Here is a 19,735-nt window from a genome sequence, read left to right on the forward strand (position 1 = left end):
GGAGAAATGGACCTTTTTATTTTTAGATTTTTTCCTTCATGAGAAGGATTGTCTAAACAGTGCCTTTGAAGGTGTTTATCTGCCCATGGTGAAGTTGGACCACATAGTAAAACTTGGTGTGTTTGTAATATGAAATTTAAACTTCCTCTCTCCTTGGCTGATGTCAGAAGGAAATCAAAGACATCAACAGCACTGTTGGAGAAGGGAACCATAAAAATATCTCAAGAAAAACGTGCCATTTGCGTTGGCATTTTCCCTCAATAGCGTCTACAACTGTATGCCCAGTGAGCCTTCTTGCTCGAATTTAAAGTGATGAAAACATGTTCAAGTCTGAAAACACTTTCGTGGTCTGAATAAAACTTCCTCACACTGGTATCTGACATCCTCTTGTTTTTTCTCAGTGACAAATGTAGTGCCATGCCTGCCAACAAGAGCTGTGGTTTGTGGTAAAGTTTTTTTTGCTATTTATCATTTTAATCATTATTCATCAGACTTACATCAGAATGAGCATCAGTACCCAAAACATCATTCTGGGTTTAATCTAGTATGTGTATAATATATATATATATGTATGTATGTATATGTGTATATACAATGTGCTCACATACAACAGAAAGTGTTTGTCGACATTGTAACCCCTCCTACCCCCAAAGTTTTGGTTACCTTGGCTTTGAACACACCTTATTGTTTCTGCATTTTACTTTCGACATCTCCCTCCAAGTCATACTTTTAGTGCTTTTCATGGGAGTAACACAATGGACTGGAAAATATCTACAACATTAGTCTTCTCAGGTGAGACAAAATGTGTGTGTGTGTGTGTGTGTGTGTGTGTGTGTGTGTGTGTATGTGTGTGTGTGCGTGGGGGGGGGGGGGGGGGAGATAAAACTGCACAGATTTGTCTTTGTCTCAGTCTACAAAATCCAGCTTTACTTAACTTTTATTTCTCATGGTTCAGGAGCTCAGACAAAGTGCTTCATATGGCGCTAATTACACCTAAAACTTATACTAGTTCCTCCCCCCCCCCACACATTTCTTATCAAATCCATTCATTTCTTATATATATCCTACTCATCCTGTGCAGGCTTGCAAGGTGGACTGAAGGTGGTGTTTTTCAGAGGGCTGACACATAAACACAGACATCCTAAATTATTATGTTTGAATTCAAATTGAATTGTTAATACTGCAACAGACATTACTCAGCTCTCGAAAGTTAACATGATAGCATTTGCTGAATGTATACAACTTGTGAAACATATCAGACACCAACACAACACATCCTACTTATCTATCTCATTCACCAGAAGGAAGCTGATGCAAATTTTCAACAGTTTTTATAGAACACTGTATCTAATGTGACAAGTTGCCATGTAGGAGGGCAGTAACAAACTTCCTGCAAACCCCTTGGTGATATATATAATACATATATATGCTATATATATATTGCAGTATGATCGAGACTGTGTAAAAACACAAAAGAATTGGATGACATGAACTAAATGATAGGTAACTATGAACAGGTTAACACTAACAAATAAAATCTACAATATAGTATTTTCTGTAATTGTCTTCCTGAATCCATAAAAGCCACAGTAGAAAAAGCAGAACTTGAGGGTGATGATAAAATTATTATTATTTTTTTATGCATTTACTGGGTTTTTTTGTTTTATTTTTGAAAGACTGTGACATTAAAAGTATAACATGATGTCATTTTAGAACATTTTGAAATTTAATGGCTACCAAAATTAATTCATATGCATCTGCAAGTGTCTGCCTGAGGTTCAACAGATCCATTAAAGGAAGTTAACCATTTTAAAGCTGTCGGCCATGAGTATATATCTTGTCAGATGGTCAAAGAGTTTATACAACTTTGACCATCTTAGAAAAAAAGGTGAAAAGAAAGACCTTGTTTTTGCAACATTTAAACAAATATATCACTCAATGACAGGATAACCCTTGATAAGGCAACTATAGATGCTGTGTAAAGTAGTGCACTGTATCTTTATATTCAAGTCTTAGTATTTATCATGTATAGTAATTGAGTCACTATGTTTAGAATTTAACTAGACTAGGTCAAAACCTAGTATATGGCTGGTGTATGGGTGTGCAAAATTGTGGCCAGTTTGTTACAGGGATAATCAGTGGTAGTGTCCGTAATGTGAATTCCTGGATATTATATATTCATCTGGAGGCTGTGGTGGAAATTATAAATGAAATTTTTGGCAGCATTGGGTTCAAATGGTATTTTAATGCTGTTGTTCATCGTTTGTGGTGTGAAAACGTCAGAGAAATAAAAAGTGTGCGTCCTGGTATTAGTTCAATTAATTCAATTATAAAATCTAAAAGGGCATCTCTGCTGGGCGTCTCTCCTGCCGGCTACTCAGCTCCAGAGAGTCAAGAGAGTCGATCACACTGGCGGTAGAGGAGGAGACGCTGTTATGTGTCTGTTATGACTGACACATACAGCAGAAGTTCAGCCGACTTTTCTGTATTTCAAGCCGCAGCTAGGGGCTCAGAGCAGGAAGCAGTCGCTCTGCGTCGCGCTGCAGAAATGTCATTATTCCAGTAAAACACAGACGGAGGAGGGGAAGGGGCGGGAGCGGGGCAGCCGGTTGGGGGAGGGGGGGCATATAAACTGAAAGACACATGGTGTACATTTTGATTTATGGTATAAAGCTGCCATGTATTGTATTATGGAAGATAAACTGCCATCCAGACATACAGAGCTGATACAGATAATTATATGTATTGTATGTTTAAAACTGTGGAAAACAATTTTGTACTGTAATACAACAAACTGTAATCGAAAGCATCACAGTAATTAAACAGATACTTGCTGACCTCAGGAGGAGGAGGAGTCTGGATAAATCTCAGTGCTTCCCCTGGATCATTTTGGATTTATGAACTGACAGCACTGAACTCTATGCACCTTATGGATGTTTTGCACTTTGGCACTGGTTGCACTTTATGTACTCTATATGTTATTCTGAAATTCAATACAGATCTTTTAAAAATGTAATACTACTCCCGTGCGTGGGCGTGAGTGGAACAAGTAGGTCTATCTACAGACTGGCAGTATCTACACAACACACCCACTTTACTACATGACACACCCACTTGGTTAGGTTTGGGCATGAAGAGTGAGATGTTTAGGGTTAGGCCATGTTTGCACCTGGCATTAACATGTGTCTTGGGTGATCTGATCAAAAGTGGACAGCTCTAAGCACAGGTGTGAACTCACCCAAGACGCACTGAGGATGCATTGAGATCTGATGGCTTAGAGATCAGGGGGGCATGTCACGTAGTGAAGTGGGTGTGTTGTGTAGGTCTGCAAGACTGCAGATAAACCATGGATGTATTATAAGAGCTGGATACCGGACTAAAAATGGCACCCATTCAGTCCTATAGGAACTGCTCGGCTGGTGCATATGCCAAAAAAAGTTTCTAGCTTCTGGGTTTGCTTCTGTGTTGTGTGGCCCACTGAAAATGTGCAGTAGTGTTTCCTCCACTGACCCTGCCCAGGAGTTCCCGCTCGGGCCATAGACTTTACATTGTGATGATGTCACAAATATTTAAATTGCTTTTCTTGCCATGAGGAAAGTTTTACAAATATAAAACCTCCATGGATCAAAAGTTCATAATAGAAAGAGTCATAATTGACCTTCTTTGCAGTTCAAAGTGTCCTGTGAACAGTTTTACAGACATCTCTTTTACAATCGTGGTCTATTGGGAAAATGCTTCTTGGGCTGCAGAGGGATTTTTCACTGCACTACTGCAAGTGGCCACAGGGAAAAATTGGCTGAGACAAGGAGACTGAGCAGCGGTGCCTATCCAGCTCTTTTTATACATCCATGAGATAGACCCTTCTTCAGTGGAAGCTGTAAACGACTTCTAATGATGTAATAGAAAGCTGTTGCACCGATTCATTTTGAAAAAGCAACAGCCAATGGGGAAACTCCAACACTAGGCCGGTTGACCAATGGTACAACTCCATCACTCACTCAGTCACTCACTCACTGCATGTGTAGGGCTGTTCAAGCCCCACTGTTGCAGTCCATCCAAAAATTTCTGACTTTTGCACCCTCTAGTGGTAGTAAAAAAGACAACAACTCACACACTACACCTCATAGACTGTATAGACTGAAAGTAACACAGACTGTACAGATTCTCACCAGGACTGTCTCCTTTTTCTGCAAATAAAAACATGAGAATAATTTGAAAGATACTATAACTGTACACATGGTGGCTTTAAATCAGATAAATTGTGTGGTTCTTCCTTCTTTATTCCTCAGTGTTACAAGCTGCACTTTGTTTCAATATCGATCCTGTGGCTTGGAAGTCCTTGAGTCATTCTGCTGCAGGTTTTGGATACCAGGTGGTGCAAAGACAATCAGAGTAAGTAGTGTGGTGGAACATGGGTCTACAGTAACCATATCTGCTGCTTCACATCTGCTATGATAGGGTTTTTTCCAGCTCGCATCGCTGTCATATGCCAGTTTCACAGTAATGAGGTCATAAGCATGCAGCATTTCTTAACAGATAAAATGTGGGATTTATTGAGCTACACTGTACTCACTGAACAGGCGCTCTCACCTGATTTTTGGGTTTTATTTCCTCAGTTTGCTGGTCAGTGCCCCCCTTGCACAATATTCATCAAGTCAGAGAGGGAAAATATTTAAGTGCTCCACCGAATCCTGCAGGGAAGTATCAGTACCAGGTGAACAACTACTCATTTCAAAATGCTTTATTGATTCTTTAGCTTTTGTCATCTGATAGATATTGTTTCAGGGGATTTGTAAGACAGATACTGAGGCATCTTTCTTTATCCTTACTGGCTTACTTGCCAACTGACTGAATATAATAACGTTATTCTACTTGTTCCCATAACAGTTCCTTTTGTTTTTAAAAATGCTAGGACTCAATAATTGACAAAATGACTTGTTAAGATGGAGATTGTATTCCATTTTGTTGTAAATTGGTTATATAAGTATAAAATATGCATAGTTGTGAGACACTGCTGTACAGTCATGACTGGGTAATGTTGTAATAGTTATCAGATCAGATAGGGAAATATTTTACCAGTGGTGACTGTGGTTTGGTCACTGAGAATGTAGTTGTGTTGTATCTTGATGATTTTAACATAGCCGATGGCTGATGTTTTTATGCAGTGCCAGAATTTGCAGTCAACATGTCCCTTGGTTTGACAATGACAAGTGATCCCACCACAAAAAACACTCTGGTAAGTTGGTAAAGTGCAAAGATTTACATGTTATTGATGATAAAAATGCAGAGGTTTGTATCTTTACCAAATCCATTTTTTTCAGCTTGAAAACAGAAAAGAGAACAGTAAAATAATCATCTATTAATCAGGACTTGGTCTTATCTCTTTTCAGGCATGTGGTCCAACAATCCCAAAGGACTGCAAAAGTATCACGCTGTATAGTGGTGTATGCTTGCAGTTATCCAGTTATGATCATGTTGAATACTCTGTGCCTTCTTCTTCTGAAGGTACACAGGTTGAGTTTTTTTTACAATCTCAAAGGGAGTGATAAAAAAGGTCTAGTAATATTTGAGCACCACTGCACACACTTATCACTTCATACACACAACCCAACATGCATATTGGTAGAAATCTGAGCATTGGATTATTTGTATTATACTGCTTCACATTGCCAAGAGGCTTTTCTGGAGTGATCAGCACAACAGTGTGCCTGAGCACTGGAACAAGCAGACAGACAATATAGCAATGTGTAATGTTCACAACAGAATGACATAAATGTTTTAAATCACTGTGCTTAAGAGGAAACTGTATATAATTATTCAGATGTATTTCTCCTTTTTGACAGAGTGTCGAACCCAAGCAGACATTGCACTTCTGTTGGATGGCTCAGGCAGCGTAGTTGCAGAGGATTTTGATAGAATGACGACTTTTGTGAAAAATCTGGTCGGATCATTCCAGGGACAGGATACAAAGGTAGGATTGTACTTAAAAAATACCTCAGCCCTCCATGTAACTTGTTTGATTATTTGACTGTTGAATACATATCTCAATTTATATCCATACATATTTCCATTTTTTCTTCTTTTTTTCCAGTTTGCCATTGCCCAGTTCTCCACAGATCCCAAAGTCCATTACTACTTTGACACTTTTAATACTAATAACTGGAAATCTCAAATTGATGGAATAAGGCAGTTAACTGGATCCACTTACACAGCTGAAGCCATCGAACACGTTGTGTAAGTGCCTTCATGATGCTAGTGTGTGACACCATCCTCAGAAGTTAACAATGTGTTTATTAGATTTTCGAGTTTTCCTATCGTGTTATGATATGTTGTTCATATTGATTTTCAGCAGTCATGCCAAGTTTGATACAAATCAGCAGCATTACATCTAAACTGGCAAACTTTCAAAACTTTTTCAAAACATTTCTATAAATAAATACTTCAAAATCTACTGTTACCAATTTAATTATAACACAACATATAATGGTGTAATTTAAAATCAGCTCAACACATTATACAGAAAAATAATCGTTTAGAAGTACAGTACTTACAGTACTTAAAGTACATCTCACACCACTCACTATTATAATTATTGGTTAATCTGGGAAATATTAAATTGGGGTTTGGACACCTGAGGGATTGTTTTGCCTGCACACTGTTGAGAGGCAACAAGACAGCAAGTAAATGGCACAACTAGTGGTATTAAGCCATGAGAGTTTTGGTTTTATTTGCTTAGGATCTGATATTTCTGCCTCAATGGAGAGTGTATGGGATTTTGTTTTCTGTGCTCACAGCACTAAAAAGTTAAAAATTCACCAGCAACATGTTTTCAGAAACAATGTCCATGTCACTCAGAAATCTCAGAGAGACATCTCAAAACTTGTACAAATAAAACCAAAACTATTTGCATGGCTTGATGCTACTGAGGTAAGTGACAACCTTTTATTTCTTAACCTATAAAGACATTTAATTTTCTTTCATTAAAAATGTACCACAAGAACATGTATTAAAAGTAGATTTTTCTTTTGACAGCAACAATGTCTTCTCGGCAAGCAAAGGCTCCAGGTCAGATGTGAAGAAGATTTTAATAGTCATTACAGATGGAGAATCTAATGACCGGAATGATTTGCCAAATGCAATAAATTCAGCTGAAAAGAAAAAGATTGTTCGATTTGCTATTGGGGTAAGTTGCATTTATACTGTATGAATATGTGTTGTGTTAACATGTTAAAAAGTTAAAGCACATCTGACTAACACATCACATACAGCTCAGGTGACAGCAGCTACCTATACTCTGTTTTCTGTGGGATTTAAGAACTCTTATTGTACACATTGTACACTTAACCATAATTGAGGAGTTTCAGGTATACCTAGAAAATTGCCTTTTGTGTTTCTGAAAATAGTTTATACTTTCTACACTCCAAAATTTACAGGCATTATCGATAAACAAACCTTTAACTGCACAGAAAAAACAAATGATTTAATGCTGCATGCTTGCATACTAAAGACATAATGATCAGTTTGAGAGTCAGTAATATAAATGGAGCCAATATTTTACTTTTGTGCATACAAATCGATTTTGTTGTACAGTACAACACCTCAAACATGTTTTTTCAACATCCCTAGGTGGGGCGTGCATTTACAAAAGACACAGCAAAACAGGAACTGGACACCATTGCCTCTAAACCCTCAGCAAATCACATGTTTCAAGTATCAAACTTTGACACTCTTGAACAAATACGGCAGAATTTACAGGACAAAATCTTCTCTATTGAAGGTACAAATGTAACCTTATCATGACAGCTTCACATCATTTTTGTGTTTTATTGTGATATTACTGTAAAAGTTATAGTTCCAAAGTAAACAATTATTATGTCATTTATTACGAAGTGCCATTTTAAACTTAACTGCCAGTCATTAGAAGTGACAATATTAGAAAATATAGACTTACTGTTTTAACAAAAAAATACATAAATATCTTGGCAAATACTTAATAATTACAACTCAGAGCTATAATCAAATTTCAAATCTGTATACTAACTCATTTATGTTGCTGTTACAGGATCTCAAACCGGTGGAGAGTCACTGAAAATGGAAATGGCTCAAGAAGGATTCAGTGCAGCTTATGTGCCTGGGGTAATTAAAAACACCAGACAGTCACTGGACAGTATAGTCTTAGAAACACACACACACACACACACACACACACACACACACACACACACACACACACACACACACACACACGTCTGTGTGTCACTCCTTGTGGCTGAAAAGCATATAGCTATATAAGGTCCAGATGATGAATGTATGATGCATTTAGCCTTTTCCTTGGCTGATGTTTTGTGCCAAACACATTTTCTATACATTTCTGTCTAAATTGCAGGGGATTCAGATGGGTATTGTTGGTGCCAACCAGTGGAAGGGAGGTTACCAGAAATATACAAGCACAGGCCAGAAGTGGATCTCCTATGAGCCTTCAAATATGGAGCCTGACAGTTATCTGGGTAAGAATATTACAGTACATGCAATGGTGTATTTACACTGCTGTACTGTAATCCTTCCTCCCATCTTTTGAAAACACAAGAGTTTGGAAAAGGGACATAAAAAAAGCAAATGAGGACTAAGGAGTGAAAACTTTACAGCAACATATTTGATATCGCATGTAATGCCAAAAAGGACAGTTTTTTTGTTTTTGATTTTTTTTGCAAAAGATGATCCTACACTTTAATGTCTTCTAAATAAAGAAAATACATCAATCACCAAAGTTCCATCAAAGGGAAAATCAAAAACCAAATACCACACCCAGTACTGAGCATGTTGATGGATCTTATATGATTCAAAGTTGTGCAGAAGCCAGTAAGATATCAACAAATCCTGGAGGTGCAGCTTGTATAGATATTGTGATGGTTTTTAAAATGTGTTCAGGGAAGACCAAAGTGAAGGCTCCTCATGGTCTCCAGATTTAAATGCACACAAGAAAAGCAAAGAATATTCTGAACTAGAAGCATCCTGCAAGGAAAAGTGTGTAGGGGGTGACCCAAAGCAAGTTTTTTAATGTTAAATCAAACAAAGAATAAATAATGCTTATTTGTTCCCAGCCTTTGTATACTAATAAGCTTGACTCTTTAATTCTAGGTTACTCCATGGCAGTCGCCAAAACGCGGTTTGGCACACTGACAATTGTTGGTGCTCCAAGATATCAACACACAGGAGTTGTGATTTCAGTTTTTGAAGACAGCATTGACCAAACAATTGATCCCTTTGCTTGGCAGGTGTGTGCTCACAATTAAGACCATGTAAAGAATTAATATTTTTAATCTTAAATTAAAGGTTGTTGTTTCCTCACTTTACTAATTGTTTTTTGTTGCTCACACAGTTTCAGATTGGTGAATATTTTGGTGCAGTGGTTTGTGCCATGGATGTGGATTGTGACACGTACACTGACCTAGTCCTCATATCTGCCCCTATGTACATAGACAGTGATAGAGAGGGACGAGTTTATGTTTGCAGCTTATCAAATGAGGTAAATGACAGTTTTATCCAGAATCTATTGGATTTTTTCAATGAGAGTTCAAACATCGACTCTCATCCTTTTTTCCTATTTCCACCAGAGAGTTGAGTGTCGCTTCGATAATCCATTAGTACTGAGAGGGGATGCATCTGACCAAGGAAGGTTTGGGTCTTCTCTCGCTGTATTGCCTGACCTTAACAGTGATGGTCTCAATGATTTGGCAGTTGGAGCACCTTTGGAGAATGGTGGTCAAGGTAGCATCTACATCTTCCACGGCGAAATAGGAGGAGGAGGAGGAGGAAGAATTCATCCTACTTACTCACAGGTGAGCGAGAACAAAGAAGCAACAAGAGGATTCGAATGATATGTATGGCCTTTTGTTTGCCACTGTATTTAATATACAATTTAGACAAAATTTATTTTTTATTGATTAGAATGTTTTCATTTACCTAGAGAATCGCTTCCTCTGAAGTCCAGCCAGGACTGAAGTTCTTTGGTATGTCGATCAGTCAGTCGTCTTTTGACCTTAGTAACGACAATCTGCCTGATTTAGCAGTGGGTTCAAAGGGAACAGTTGTCTTACTCAGGTAAGATGCTCCTGTCACACATTATTACTCTCAAGTGTAATTCTACCATTTGTGTTCATTTATGTAATTTATGTATAAGGTTTATAACCATGAAGTCTCCACCTTTCACAGTAACACAATTTTAAGTCTCTTGTTACTAATTTAGGACAGAACTGTTCACCAATAGTGGATTGTATCAGGCAGCTAAAATAAGATATACTGGTTGTGATTTTGGTATACTGCTTTACAATTTTCATATGTATTGTGTCCATATCCAGATCAAAGCCTATAGTAATGGTAGATTCTGCGGTGACGTTCAACCCAAACAAAATCCAAACTCAAAACTCAGACTGCTCAAAACCACTGAACAACACAGCTACAATCTGCTTTACCATGACAGGACGCTCTACAGTAGATAAAGGTCACTGATTCTCTTCACTGTCTCTAAACCACAGACCCACTGTCCATCCATACTTGTATGTGTGTACATGAGTAACCTTTAAATTAAACTCTAATCTGTTCTAGCTAGAGCAACAATTAACTATACTTTAACACTGGATGCCACACGTAAGGTCCCAAACAACCGAGCTTACATCAGGGAGAAACAACGAGAGCAGAGTGGATCAATAGCTCTTGGCTTAGAGAAACGATGCTTCGATGTGAGCTTCCACATTGAGGTGAGTTGTTTAAAACCTAATAACATCAGGAAAACCCACTACAACCCACACAGCTTCAATGTGAAAAACAAAATTTTTCATATAACCAACCTTCACTACTTTGATATTCATAATAGTACCCTCCTCTCACAGGCCTGTCCAGAAGATGCTCTGAATCCACTTAACAATGAGCTCCGATTCACCTTTGATGGTTTGCCTTCTGACAAAAAACTCAGCCCAAGTCTGGCCCAACAGGCTCAGACAACAACCTTTCATCCCGTAAGTAATCTTTAAAGACACCCTCGTTTATTGGTCGGTTTTATTCATACTGAGGGTGTTTTCAAACCTATATTCATTTGCTCTGGTCCAAATCAGTGGATGAGTTGGTAAACTTGGTGTGCTTTGATGAATTTCCAACCAAAAAGCATCACTACAAGCCACAAGAGAACATTCACTCCTCTCATTGATTACATGTGTCTGGGGTGGGAGCAAGAACATAAACACAAAAGAAACTCCTGAAGAATGTCTGGCTACGTCATCATGTTCCCACCAAAAACAAACCACTCCAGAGTTTGTTTGGAACTGGACTGAGACCATATCCTCAAATGGTCTCGGTATGGTTATTTTGGTCCACACCTGAGTACGATTACTGTGCTCAGATCTGCCCAGAAGAATCACATCAAGGGGGAAAATTTACCAGTTCGATTCATACTATTCATTCACTATTGTCTTCACTGACTGTCAGAATTTCAACTGAACTGAAGATTGAACAATAAAGTTCAAGGGTTGTGAAGTTAAGAAAAACAACTTGACTTTCTGATTCATGTTTGTCACATGTTGACAATACTTTTGTGATTAATTACATGGTTGCCACATCATGACAGATATCACCACATACTTGAGCATTAGCTACTATGTGGAGAGCTCTCCAGTACTATGAAATGCTCAGGAATCGTCCGTCAAGCTTTCTGAATAATGTTCAGTTGTAATTCTGATTTTTTGTCATGTCTGTCTTGGCCGTTTGCTCTTACACTTTCTGAACATACATGGTTTACTTCATACTGTCTTTCACAGTTACAGTTTGAAATCAACTGCGGCAATGACAACAACTGTATAGATAACCTGAAAGTGGATTTCAACTTCACCAGGTGAGGCTGAGTTTCAAATGTGAAGCCTGACTTAGGTGAGTGGATCTACTGTTTTATCTGTGGATTCACTATTGGTGGGCAGGTGACATGTTTAACTTTTCTCTTTGCACTCCCAAATTGGTCAACATGCTCTTTTAATTCTACTCTTTCAGCAGAGCGTTTGGTGTGTTACTCTTTTTGTACATGCTGGACTAAAGTTACATGCACCTGTACTCTCTCTGTGTTTTTTTTTTCCTCCCTTCTCTTTTCCATGTTTTCCTAATCTATCAGTTCCTCAGAGGTTAAAGTAGGCATTGATGAACTGCTGGAGGTCACTGTGTCAGTGGAAAACAGGGAGGAAAACTCCTACAACAGCCATGTCATTCTCACGTACCCACCTGGGCTCTCCTACAGGAAGGTTACAGGCCTGCAGGTGAGGATCAAGTCTGTTTCAATTCAACTCTGGTCAGCTGCTCTCTGAGGTTATGCAGTGATTGTGGATTATGTGTGCTTTTGTTTAATTTATTTATTTTTTAATAAAGGGAAGAATTGAGTGCAACTCCTTGGACAGTGGAGCTGGCTTATCTCAGGGAAAGACAGACTGCACTATCGACGAGCCTATTTTCAAGAGCAACGCTAAGGTTTGTAGTGTGTACAGAAGCATCTCATCTCACTGCAGCTGAGCCGAGAGAGGAGACAATCTGATCTCTCTCATTCTTTTCGTTTTAGGCGATCTTCATTGTGTCCTATGGGATTGAAAGCAACAGTCAACTTGACAGGAAGTTATTCATCACTGCAAATGCCACCAGGTACTGTTGTGTTCATCTTCCGGCCTGTAAGCACATCACTGTACATGTGTGTATGTGACAATTATTATTGTTATTCATGTGTACAATTAATTTCACCTCTCTTAGTGGGAACGAGCACTCCAAGTCAAGTGAACTTTACAAAATGAGAGGGATTGATGTGAAGTACAGCATTTTTATGACAATTGAAAGGTTTGTGTTCCATGTGATTTAATAAGTTTAAAAAGATTTTAAAATAATTTAAAGTGACATTGTAAAGCTTAATGAAATGAAATATGAAAGTGAAACATTCAATGTTTCTGTTCAGTTCCCTCAGCTACAGCAATTTCACTTATGGCAAGAGTAATTTGCAGAAACCAGTCCAACAATCAATTAAGGTAAAAAATCTTATCCTATCATAATATCACTTTTTAAAAAAAAGGTTATTTAACTTTTTTCAGACTTGACTTTAATGCTCAGTAGGTCTTTTTCTTTTCTCCCCTCTTAGGTTGTAAATGACATCAGAGCACTGAATTTCACTGTGGTGATCAGGGTTCCGGTAAAGCTCGGTGATAAAGACATCTGGGTGGATTCGAGCAGTTTGCAGGTAACATGTGGGAACTCATTGTTACTGAAACCCCAGATGTCTCAAATGTAGCTGTTTTTATGCAACTAAAGCCTTGTGGATGAATTTGTTCTCTGTTAAACTGACATGAATCAGCTCTATTTCAGATTCCAGGCTGCCAAAGAGACAAAGATGAAAAACCCACCGTCACAAATTTTGTTGCTCAGATACAGAAAAATAAGTCAGTGGTAAGTATCAGAGGCTCTACCATCTGTACATGGTGGAATTTAATCTAATCATATATAGATTTAGAAATGTATGGTATTTTAGTGCATTACACATACGTTTTCCCTGTTTCCAACAATAAATTTAGGCCTCCTTTTAATCACCCACAGGACTGCTCTGTAGCCAGTTGCAGAGTGTTCAAGTGCAATCGTGTCATGGGAATACAGGAGCATAAAAAGTACACAATCTCTGCCAACCTTAGTTCTGAATGGATAAAGCAGGTAACTAATGTGTGTGTAAAAATAATAATGTTTTAATGAAAATGAACAATCCTAAAGATTAAATTAAATGTCTGACTCCCCCGTTTTTCTCTCTCAGATTGGACTTGATTCTGCCAAATTCCTCTTGACCAGCACAGCCAGTCTGGAGTATGACAGAAACCAGTACATCAACAACAATCCTACCATTTACAAGGTAATTACACATTGGATTTGTTTATTTGTGTTTGAAAAGAGCTTGAATGGAGATCTGATCCAAAATCTGTCACTGCACATCTCAGATTGTGGCAGAGGTAGAAGTGTATCCTGAACCAGACTTCACCAAAGAGATTGTTGGAGGATCTCTGGGAGGGTTGGCTCTGCTGGCTTTACTCACTGCTGGTCTGTACAAGGTGAGATACTTTACATGCACTATATCAGTTTATTACACAGCATCATGGAGGCAATACGACAATTTGAGGTCTGGTATTGGGCACCCTTTATCACAAAATACGCCCAGTTACAAAACTTGAATGTGGCATATTTATATTTTAATCATTCTCTCATTTGGTTTGGTTCTTTTTATGTTTTTATTGTGCATCTCTAATTCAGGATTGCAGTGTTTTTATCTAACTTCCTTTGTTTTGTACTCTCAGGCTGGATTTTTCAAGAGTAAATACAAGGAGATGATTAATGAGGGGGAAACAGCTGATCTGAGGGTTGAGGGAGGCAAACCCACACCAGAGTAACAAACATGAAGTCAGTTGATGTCCCACAGACAAGCTGATACAAGCTAGAAAACACCAAATCTGTTCCAACATCTACACTGGCTTTGTCATCTCGGATTAGTTCATCTGTACCATAAATTGTTGTGTGTTTTTGTCCTAAATAGAAAATATATAAATATGTTGCCATTTTCATGAATACACATTTAAATGGAAAATATATTTGTGCAACCACTTTCATTTCATTAACCTGAAAAAGAGCTTGTGATCCATACATAGAGCGGCAAGAGTTTTAGAGCTTCAAAACTGATTTTGTAATCCACATTTTGAACTGAATTGCTTACTGTTGGTCTATAATTAAATATTTGCAAACCATGTGTTAATTTGTACATTTTATGTGAAAAATAATTCAATACAGTATAATCCTTTGGAGTCTGGGTGTCATCACATGATGTACTGTAAAACTACTGAAATACACAGTGGAACGTTAAGAGTGAGCACCTTACTTGCTTGAGATATATTTTATGTATTTTGATGTATATAGATGTATTTGATATGACTTTCACTGACAATGTGAGCTGCCTTGTTTTTAATTACATTTTAAAATGTGCAACGTTGTGTTCTGAATGTATGTAAAAAGATATATTTGATGCTTCATCAATTTTTATTTCATGTGTGATTAAAATCACAGTTTTTTTTTTGAAAATTGACCTTATACAAAGCTGATCATGACAATTTTATGTAGAAAGAAAACAAAGGTATAAATGAGTATTGAGCATAAATAACAAAGGTTGTCCTTCATTTAAGCGGATTCAGTGGAACATTTTGGAAATGACATTGTCTTTTAAAATAATTCATCATATCACATAAAAATATATTTTATTGTTAAAAAATATAAACATCTTTGGCCTTATGATGCAACATTTTCTTCAACATTTTTCTTCTATTTGACCTGCGTTACTGTATGTGCATTTACAGAATTTAAGTGAGGCTTATGAGGAGTGTTTAAAGTGGTCAATCAACTTGACTTTTAAGTGCAATAATGAATTGCTTCAAGCATCCCTTTGACAACAGACCTAACAGCATGACAACAGGAACATAGAGGTAATGGGTAAAAAGAAGGACAGGAATGAGGACATGGAGAAACCTGCTGCTCCTCCTGTGGCGGCAGGAGAAGGCATGTCGCCCACTGTCTCCTTAAAGAATGACCCGAATCTTGAAGTTTTGGCAAAGATCTGAACATCTGCACAGAGAGATTTGCTTCCACCTGTTGATACAACAGCTACCTGGAACCAAGATGAATCTGACTTGCATAGCAGAGGGCCACCCTGATCACCCTGTAAATGTAAAAACAGATAGAAACATGATCATCGATCATCCAAAGCTGAAAACTAACATCTACAAACTTCTGACATGATGAAAAACAAAATTCAGAAACTGGTGGATGGGAAAAATTATTTTACCTGCTTATTGTCCATGTTATATGTGCAAATGTTCTCTGAGTTAGAAACATTCCCACAATTTGTTACTCGATTTTCAAGGTCACGAAGACTTGTGCAAGCTCTGTCAGTGCCTAAAAAAATCCCTTTTACTCATGTGAATACAAACAGTGAACAAAGTACAAAGTAACTCTCAAAGATCTACTGAAATTAAACTTCTCATGCAAACAATATGAACTTACCTGTGCTCTTGCTCCTAGTCCCCCAGCCTGTCACCCAGCATTGACTTCCAGCAGTGAAAGATCTGGCATTGCTAATGTCCACTAGGGATGTGCAGAGAGCCCAGTATTTATATTTGTATCTATATTTGTTGAAGCAGCAAAATTATTTGTATTTGTATTCAAATAAAAGTGGAAAGAGGCTTAAAAATCCTGTTTTTGTTTTTACTATGCTTTTAATTTTTAGAAAATTAAAGTGTTAAAATAAGTGTTCATGAATAAACTACCTTACAAAGGAGGGCCCCACACCGGGTCTCAAACTGGAGTCTCCAAGATCATAGATGACTGCGCTGCTCCTGGGCTAAAACTTTACTCACCACCTCATGGCAGACAGACCGCATTTACAAATTAGGAAAATGTACGTCATGTAGCAGGTGGATGTGACTCCCCTTGTTGAGACCTGCTGATAGATACAGCAGAGCAGAGGAGAGAGACTGAGATAGCAATATAACCGACCTGTGTGCTGGTATTTGACGTTTTTTTTTCTTCCTGAAAACAAATTATTTTTAAAATATTTGTATGAAACAAATATAAAAAAAACAAACACTATTTGTGCTTTGCCGAATAACGTACTTGTATTCGGGCACACCCCTAATGTCTACACACACACTGTAGCTGACTGTTTTAGCTAGCTGCAGCAGTGCAATATTAGAACTGGTCATTTTGGTCACTGTAATTTCCACAAAGACCTGGGAAATCTCAAACTCTTCTGAGCCATCCACTAGTCATGGGTCCAGAAACACACTCCCCCCGACAGTTGGATTGGGGCTCTAGGGAGCATAAATGGCACCCTTAGAAATAAATGTCCATTTATTAATGTCTTATATAAATATAGAATACAAAGATCCTGCATATTTACGCAGAGAAGCACTGGGCATAAGTGAGGACAAAGTTGTCAGCAATGAGGGTTCCTCCACAAGTGTAGACCCCATTTTTGTGGAGACTCACAATCCGGGGCCACATTCCCCCAGGTACAACACCACCATCACCTACTGCATGACTGTTCATAGGAACAAGACCACACACTGACCGTTTATGAGAAAATGCAGGAAATTAGAGACAAAAAAATACACATGCACAAGAACAAAGTAAAAGATGGAAAAATTCACCTTCAAAGAATTATTTTCGAGCTGATAAAAGACACTCACTTGCCGGACTAGTTATAATTTGGGTAGGTGTACTTGGTCTTGTTGTTGGTGAAGCTGGAAGGTGAGGACACATGTAGCTGCTGTCAGCATCCAGCCCACTGGAGGTGAACTGGACAAAGCCTGGCTTATCAGATGTGATGAAGGAGTTGATCAAGGAGTTGAACTGGACACTCGGCAGAGACTCCCGGTAGATTGGGCCGAGCACAGCCAAAACCAAAACTAACAATTCCAGACTGGACCCAGATGGAGCCTTGCCTGTTCACCATTGGACCTCCTGAGTCAACCTGAGGAAAACTTGAGTGTTATTATGTCTCACTCTGCTGTGATGAGAGCGAACCGGAACTCGAGATCGATCTCATCTGGCTCAACCTGCCTTCGTTTTGCTTCCTCTCCCGGACATCTGGTAGTGTGTGGAAGTGTCCTGGAAGGAGCTGCTGAAAACAAAGACACCAGTGGCGGGACTGGTTTCCTTCCTGAGAGTGCAGGGCCACACAGAGTCAGGTTGTTCCAGTTTCCCCCCCCTGAAAGAGGCCCTTGAGACCCTACTGATTCCCCACTCGATGGGCTGGGCAGCGAGCAGAAAACCGCAGCCTCCGCTCATGCAGGATAGAGACACACTGGACTATTTTGAGAAAATATTCTGGCTGGGTGTGTGGCGAGGTGCATTGCCGCAACATCACAGCGTGAAAGAGGGCATGAGCACCATCAACACCCGCTGCTTCAACCACTTCAACGGAGACTCTGCAGCACCGGCCCGCACACGACCGTGGAGTGCAGTCCCCCGCTGAAGGTCAAAAACTATTCAGATAGAGGCATTTTGTCCTTCACCCCGTGGGGACTGTACCTCCTGTGGCCAGTATGTGCGTTGGCATGTTATGTTGAACACACATCTCCCTTTCAGTGCACTGAACAGCTGTTTGTGTGCTTATGGAGAGGGAGTGGCTTGTAAAGCCCTATCCAAGAAGCGCCTAGCTAGTTGGCTTTGAGAGTGCATCTCCCAAGCTTATAAGCAGATGAGTAAGGACCCTCCTGCTGTGGTCTGAGCACATTCCACACCTGCCATGGCAGCGTCAATGGCCTTGTTCAGTGTTCAGTGTCGAGGACATATGCACGGCCGCGTCCTGGTCTATGCTTTGTCTGTTCATAAGGTTCTATCTCTTAGACAATCCGGGCTCCTTTTCAAGGTCCGTGCTCACGGGTGCAACTCGGGACTTGTGAAAAGGGTGGTGTGAGTATCAGCTGTGGTGCACCTGACCCCCTCTGGGCAATTATATGCCTGCATTCTCCTGTGATCCAAGATGACTCAGGAAATGGGGTGGACGGAGTGTTTGGTGTATGACCTATGACCCCTGTGAGGTTAGGCCATGTTTTCACCCAGCTCAGGTCCATATTAACTGAACTGGGTTGGGCCCCCTACTGCTCCGCTTAAGCAGCTAGATTATAAAGTAGTAGGAGGGGCTCAGTGAGGCACTCTGATGACATTCATCAGGCTCAGCCTACTGTACTCATAGAGTCCAATAGAGGGTGGAGCCTGTGTGAGATAGAATGAAGGTTACGATGTTGTAACCCTAGTTCTATAAGCACAGGCGGAGCCCTCAACCTATGGACTGCTTATATAGTGTGCAAGACACACATAATCGGCAGGCGCGTCCTGATTAGCCGGCTACATACAAGCAAATTTCAGCGGTTGATTGTGTGCGAGTGATAGGAAGAGAGTATTACCCATAGAGTCCATAGAGTCCATACCTTTGTTTCCTGCTCTTGGAGTCGTGAAGGTTAGAGGTGATTCAGCATTCGTTTTCCTATTAAATACAACTGTCTTTAAATTAAAGTAATCACAAAAATGAAACTGAACTTTGATTGATAAATTATGATATGGTATGTGAAAGAAAGATACATAATGACAAAGATTAAATGTCAAAGCCCTCTATAAATGTTCAAATAAATCTCAATGCACCAAGAAAATTAATAAAATAACTTAGTATGTAAAGATGGAATATATTGCCCAGGACAATAACTTCTCTAACAATAGTTTTTCTGAGAGAAAAATTATTACAATATTACAAATATTGATGCTAATTAAAAGGGAAAGCTTTTGGATGCTGATATGTTCATCTATTGGAGGAAAACATAGAAAGTAATAGTAAAAGTAGTGAAGTTTCCACGTTAACCAGTAGCTTACTTTATTATGTTACATAAAAGATCTCCAAATGTGTGATAACTATTAATGAGTTAAAATAGATATTATACAAATAACAAAACCCATATTTAAATCACTGCCACAAAAACAATGAATTATGTGGAGGCTCACACATTTTATTGTAGGTAAATCAATACTGTATATGACATTTAAAAACATATAGGATTAAATAATAGGCTGCTCTTATATATTAAACTACTTTGACAACATCTGCAGCTCAACAAAGAGGTTGGTCCGATCTAAGTGTGAC

The 19,735-nt window shown here is 38.8% G+C and overlaps 1 protein-coding gene and 1 pseudogene across 1 annotated transcript; one reads left to right on the forward strand and one right to left on the reverse strand.

Annotated features, from left to right (window-relative positions):
- The first annotated feature begins 4,315 nt into the window (after positions 1 to 4,315).
- LOC121886945 (integrin alpha-M-like) lies at positions 4,316 to 14,549 on the forward strand. Its single transcript, XM_042397376.1, has 29 exons — positions 4,316 to 4,392; positions 4,617 to 4,714; positions 5,166 to 5,236; positions 5,391 to 5,505; positions 5,844 to 5,971; positions 6,092 to 6,234; positions 7,033 to 7,183; positions 7,627 to 7,777; positions 8,063 to 8,136; positions 8,387 to 8,507; positions 9,139 to 9,275; positions 9,380 to 9,526; positions 9,615 to 9,839; positions 9,968 to 10,101; positions 10,359 to 10,501; positions 10,606 to 10,757; positions 10,890 to 11,015; positions 11,811 to 11,884; positions 12,155 to 12,296; positions 12,406 to 12,504; positions 12,593 to 12,672; positions 12,778 to 12,861; positions 12,977 to 13,046; positions 13,157 to 13,255; positions 13,381 to 13,461; positions 13,609 to 13,719; positions 13,817 to 13,912; positions 13,998 to 14,108; positions 14,352 to 14,549. The coding sequence occupies exons 3-29, from the start codon at positions 5,186 to 5,188 to the stop codon at positions 14,442 to 14,444; spliced, it is 3,138 nt and encodes a 1,045-aa protein (XP_042253310.1). The 5' UTR covers positions 4,316 to 4,392; positions 4,617 to 4,714; positions 5,166 to 5,185; the 3' UTR covers positions 14,445 to 14,549.
- Positions 14,550 to 15,312: 763 nt separating this feature from the next.
- The window catches only part of LOC121887371, a 37,566-nt pseudogene continuing 33,143 nt past the window's right edge, over positions 15,313 to 19,735 (reverse strand).

This window comes from Thunnus maccoyii, chromosome 20, assembly GCF_910596095.1.
Source record: "Thunnus maccoyii chromosome 20, fThuMac1.1, whole genome shotgun sequence".
Classification (NCBI taxonomy): Eukaryota; Metazoa; Chordata; class Actinopteri; order Scombriformes; family Scombridae; genus Thunnus; species Thunnus maccoyii.

Coding starts and splice junctions, on each gene's coding strand:
- LOC121886945 (XM_042397376.1), top strand. CDS start 5,186: ATGTCCCTTGGTTTGACAATGACAAGTGATCCCACCACAAAAAACACT. Junction 7,778..8,062: donor CAAAATCTTCTCTATTGAAG/GTACAAATGTAA, acceptor TTGCTGTTACAG/GATCTCAAACCGGTGGAGAG. Junction 10,102..10,358: donor GGAACAGTTGTCTTACTCAG/GTAAGATGCTCC, acceptor GTCCATATCCAG/ATCAAAGCCTATAGTAATGG.